This window comes from Rhipicephalus microplus, chromosome 5 (genome assembly GCF_043290135.1).
Source record: "Rhipicephalus microplus isolate Deutch F79 chromosome 5, USDA_Rmic, whole genome shotgun sequence".
NCBI classification, from domain to species: Eukaryota; Metazoa; Arthropoda; class Arachnida; order Ixodida; family Ixodidae; genus Rhipicephalus; species Rhipicephalus microplus.
Genome location: NC_134704.1, coordinates 61,591,323 through 61,596,632, shown reverse-complemented (window position 1 = coordinate 61,596,632; position 5,310 = coordinate 61,591,323). Strand labels below are relative to the sequence as shown.

Below are 5,310 nucleotides of genomic sequence, written 5' to 3'. Positions count from 1 at the left end.
CATTTTTGCGCAGTGTGGCGTAATTCCGACAATTTTCGCAGTTTTGGCTCAGCTTGGCGCACAATACGATTTGTATCAAAGTGGCGCAATATAGGCGCAGTAGTCGTGCCACTGCTACGCATATACAGTTAGTTCTTTTAAGGAATTTGATGTGCAGACTCCTTATATGAGTATATACAGGCGTGCATAAAGTGCAGTCAGAGTCACGAGGGTATCTGATGTAATAGCTAAAATGTAAAACGCAGTCTACTACTGTTGTTTATTGTTATTTCAGTGCAGTTTTCCCTCTCTGTCTTTTTTTCTAACTATCTGTACTTGTTCCCTTGACCCACAAATTTTTCGTATCGAATACTAGGAATGATGAAAATACAATGAAGTACGTACGTGTTCATGATGACAATTTTCTATCTGCAATCCGAGGAAATCCTCGAGCATAACAGCTCTGTTAAAACATATTATGTTTCTAGCTTTACACTACTCCTTTATATGCCACTGCTGGTACGAGGAAACTGCTTGAAAGATGTATTCTTTCAGAAAGGGTGCACTTATGTGATATTACAAAGTGAATCTTTCTATTAAGAAGCGAGAGCCTAGCAACTTGAATACGAACTCCACGCGGGGCTTCTTTAACGAGAAAAGAATTCGTTTTTAAATTGTTTTTGATGTTTACCGTCGTCGCACAACTACCTTGTTGGTACTCTGTGACAGGTCAATGCGACAGCTATATACGTAGTCAGAAAACTATCGCGTTCATGTCCCCGATGAAAGGCTCGGTGAGAAAAGAACAGGAAAAATAGGCCGCGATACCGAGGCTTATCGAGAAAGGCAACGCGGGAAGCGGCTTCTGCAGATACACCAGCAGAGAGAGGGTGAGCAGGATGCCAACGATTATGGACACGTAGCAGGCGATCACCGTCAACGCGGTGCCGTGCCGCGATGCCTTGCCCACGAGCACGCTGTAGAAGATGAAGTCTCCTAGACCCATCTTCATGCCCCGGTCGCCCGACATCTCGTCACTCAGCTCCGCCTGGCTCCTGATGACTCGGCGTCGATGGTGAGGTCTTCCATCGTGGGTACAGCGGTGGGAGATGGCAGTCGGAGGCGTCGCCGATAACCCAGTGCCCTGCAGCAGTTGCCTGTCTACGGTGGCGCCACCTGCGTTGTGGTAACTGACCGGCTGTATTAGGTGCGACCCTCCGCGGTCATTCTGGACGGCTGTGTCAGCGGCCGCATGAGTCGGTGTCAACCCTTTGCCGTCCGTCGACTCGGCAGCATTTCTGACGTTGAACTCGTTCCAACATTCTTTCGCCATATCGTTTGAATAGGCTGGATCCGTTGCTTCGTGTGGTACGCTTAACCGTAGCCGTGTATCTTCGTACGAAACCGTCGACTCCTCGTTCACCCGGGAGGCTGAGCTTGCTCGCGCTTCATCCGCAGCCAACGCGAGCCCAGATTGGATAGAAAGCGCAGGTTGGCTCGCACAATCGGCGTGCTTCGAAGTCATCTCTCCGCTAAAAGCCGAATTTCCGAACGCCAGATCTGACTGTGGCAGCTCTTTATCCCTACCGCTAATAGCCTCACAAGAGGAACGGACGCGCGTCAAGCTCACGGAGCTCCTCCTGATGGCGTAGCACCAGGCGGACGAAGTGGAGAAGACCAGCGCCGGGAACAGGGGCTCGTCTCGCTCCTTGGCCGTCTCCAGCAGGATTCGGAGTGGGCCAAGGACGCAGAGCACCGCGAATATGTCCCAGGCCGAGACGAGCACCAGAAGAATCCACGACGTCCACTCCGGGAAGGACTCCTCCAGGGTGACAGCCAAGAGCACGGATATGTAGACGAGGAAGCCCTGCTTCATCAAGAATGGTCCATCGCGGTAGAGCGCTATGATGCCGGTCGCGCCAACATTCCATATGACGAACGAGCAAGTGACGTAGTCCATTGGGGCGTTGAAATAGGTCGCAACTCGGCCCATGTAGTAGTAGCCCGTCAAGAAGAGAAGGGCGCCGCTGCCGCTTACCATCCATGCCTGCATACGAGCACAAAATCTCCATGTACTTGGAATGAGCGAATGGCTACGCGTGGCCGCGTTGAGGCTCAAAGAGAGGTGTCGCGAAGTTTTACGCTGTGTGCACTATATACGTTTCCCGTGCGTCGGCGACTTCCAAAAACCGCATCTCTGCAATAGGTGTTAGCTGTTACTAACAATCTTGTAAATTCCTGTACGACATAAGAAGGTATTTGCAAACGTGGGTTTTCCGCTAAATGTTTAAGTGGTGAGGAATCTAGTAATCACACCAGCATTTAAGCTGTCCTACCCAGAGTGGTTTCAGGAAGTCAGTGTAAATGAGTGACCTAGCTTTTTGTAAGCAGTACTTTCTATAGAATATCCAAAGCATTCTGATGCACGATGTTGATCGTTAGCGCTTGATAATGCATATAAGTGTGCGGGGGCATAGAGCAAGTGGGGCGGCCACCCACACTGGTCGCCTATATAAAGGGACGAGGTGCCAAGCCAGCCCTCTACATTCACATAAAAGGGAGGGGAGCTCTGCGACTAGGCGAGGGGGGTGCATTACCAGCCCTAGACATTGACATAATGGGGCATGGGGGCGCGCTGTGACAAATCTGCCCCCCCCCCCCCACTGACGGATAACCCTGAACACTCATGGCAATGCATACGACCCATGTTACAGAAACTGATTCACGAGTTTCTGTGCTAGGCACGAGGTATACGCAGCCACTCTACCTGATTGCATGCACGGCCACGCCAGCTTACCTGGATGATGCTATAATAGCCTCCTTTGTAGAGAAACACCAGGGCGCAGTTGACGATCACGATCATCATGAGAAAGCTGAAGGCGTTCTCGAAGGAGTTCATGAGCACGACGGTCTCGGCGCCGGCGCTGTCCGGGAAGCCCCAGAAGCCCAACTGCTGGTTCTCGTTGCGGCTCTCTCGCAGCATGCGGGTCAGCACGCTCACGCTCAGCATGCAGATGGAGACGGCCGCGATGAGCGTGATAACCTGCGTAACACAGGCAGGCATAATGCTTTGCCACCAGTATATCGTTAGAACGGTTCCTCCCAATGGCGAAGGGCTTGCGGCAATCTTCCATTATGATGCAGCGCCGACTGAGCTACGAATCTTAAAGAATTAGCATACTTTTAGGTCATAATTTAGTTCTGTCATCGGCATCACTGATTCAGCCGTTTCTTTCTCCTGCCTGCGAATGCCCAATGCACTCGTGCTTCGAAAGTGTGAATGCCAGTAGCATACCAGGAGGAATGTACCGGCGCACTGTATACATAAGACAGGAAGTGCTCATGGAATATTAACTGTGTCGTTGTATAACATGAAATTTCACAGTACAAAGAACTGTAGGTGTTTACTGCAATGCTTGCTAAGTAAGCGTGGGCTTAGCCGAACACCACTGCGCTTTCCGATAAGCAGTGCCTCACTCCCCTTAGCCCTTGTGGATTGTGCTGCTGCAGCATATAAGAAACTTCAACGTGACAACTTAAGTATTTGCGCTTGAATGTTTGCTAAAATCAGTTAAACAACGACGTAAACATGGGTGTAACGTGCAAGGCACCACAGAAGCCAATGGGAACAGGCACAGTGGTATGGAATGGCGTCGAACATCAAGTTCAATGAAGTGGAAGAGGGGCCTCCCGGTGTGACTGTTACTGAAGATACAGTCGTGAGCTGTGTGAAATGGAAGATTGAAGTGATATTTTCAAAAGACTGCTTAAGCAAACGTAAACTTGTCAAGCACGAACATGTTCATAACATAATCGTTCAAGTGTAAATGTACCTCTCGGAATCACTGAAACCCCCACCTTCTCCTGAGGTGTCGTGATCTTACCTTTTGAAAATAAGTACGTAAAAATCGTATAACTGCGTCGCAAGAGATCGTTGCTGAAACACGAGTCAGCTGTTCACCTCCATATTCCTCGCGAACGTATACTACGGGAGGAGGATCTGTCGCATGTTTCTTTCGTTCTTACTTCAAAGCCACACTGCATTGCGTTGGTATACGCATAATGAAATGTTACGCGGTTCAAACACATTTGTTGGCAACTATGAAGTGCCCCTTTTGATCGGTCTGTGTTTAGAAAAAGTGTTCAACAATATCGACTTCTTCGTACTCACCTATGAGAAAGCACTGAGCCGTCCCGCTAAAATGTGATTGTACCTTTGCGGTCAATGAAGATTAGTGCAGGTCATCAGACACTTCGCTGTCTCGCACTTCATCACGCCACGTGAACGGTAACCAGTTGCACTAAGCAGTTGCCAAGTGGTTGAGAGTCTGCCTCCGATGGTTGAGGCTCTCTATATTTTCAATGACGCCTGGCATCCATGCAGAGTTTTTATTATTTCTATTCTAACGGGGAGAGAGCTACTTCATCTTCGTGTTCTGTTAATGATCTAGCAAACTGTTCAATAGACGGTACGCATATAATGAAAGACAAAAGAGACAGACGAGCGCTTGGTGATGTCCATAACCATGCTCCGTGTTGTGTCTACTCATCTTTCGCCCCCTTCATTTTTCTTACATTCCCTTTACACAACGACTATATGCGTCGTATTCCCTTGTGGGTTTCAGAAAATAGGCGCTGTTCCACCTATTGATGATTGATTGATGTGTAGGGTTTAACGTCCCAAAACCACCATATCATTTAAGAGACGCCGTAGTGGAGGGCTCCGGAAATTTCGACCACCTGGGGTCCTTTAACGTGCGCCCAAATCTGAGCACACGGGCCTACAAGATTTCCGCCTCCATCGGAAATGCAGCCACTGCAGCCGGCGGCATTTCCTTGTGTAGTTCCACCTACTACACAAGAACCAGCCACTGCGAGAAACCACTTCGGCCGCCTGACAAGTTTACCTGGCGCATAAGGTGATCGTACAGCTGCACTAGAAGGCGTCGGACGTCGTCGGCGTCCATTTCGGCCACGGGCAAAGGAGGAGTGGTGGCTGCAGGCGAACGCCGCCGAATAGCCTCCGGTGTCTCCGCTTTTTCGACGCTTCCGGACATTTTGCAAAGCCTCGCCGAAGAAAGCAGACAATGTGGCCTTTCTTTTTCCTCGCTCTCTTCCTCTTCTTGTCTCCCGGTGACACCGCTTCGTGATGACAGTGACGACGGTTATGCCGTGATGGTAACAATGAAAACGAAGAAAGATAACACCGAGCCATTTCACTTGATACGTTCGCTTTTCTCTACTAATTACCCTTTCTCGTTATTTTCTGTTAAATACTCCAGATGTTTGAGATTTCTTATAAACAATTCTTGGTCAATGCGCCCCCTTGAA

General features: G+C 49.3%; 1 protein-coding gene across 1 annotated transcript; it reads right to left on the bottom strand.

The window, feature by feature from the left end:
- Nucleotides 1-733: 733 nt before the first annotated feature.
- On the bottom strand, nt 734-5,036 carry LOC142817488 (presenilin-1-like). The gene is made up of 3 exons (XM_075894504.1): nt 4,887-5,036; nt 2,777-3,022; nt 734-2,026 (listed from the first exon to the last, which is right to left on the bottom strand). The coding sequence occupies exons 1-3, from the start codon at nt 5,034-5,036 to the stop codon at nt 734-736; spliced, it is 1,689 nt and encodes a 562-aa protein (XP_075750619.1).
- Nucleotides 5,037-5,310: the final 274 nt, after the last annotated feature.

Bases quoted from the DNA above. Each gene is read 5' to 3' on its own strand.
- LOC142817488 (XM_075894504.1), bottom strand. From the start codon at position 5,036: ATGTCCGGAAGCGTCGAAAAAGCGGAGACACCGGAGGCTATTCGGCGG. The intron at 3,023-4,886 runs GTAAACTTGTCA...TGTGTTACGCAG, and splicing joins ACGATCACCTTATGCGCCAG to GTTATCACGCTCATCGCGGC. The intron at 2,027-2,776 runs GTAAGCTGGCGT...GCTCGTATGCAG, and splicing joins GCTATTATAGCATCATCCAG to GCATGGATGGTAAGCGGCAG.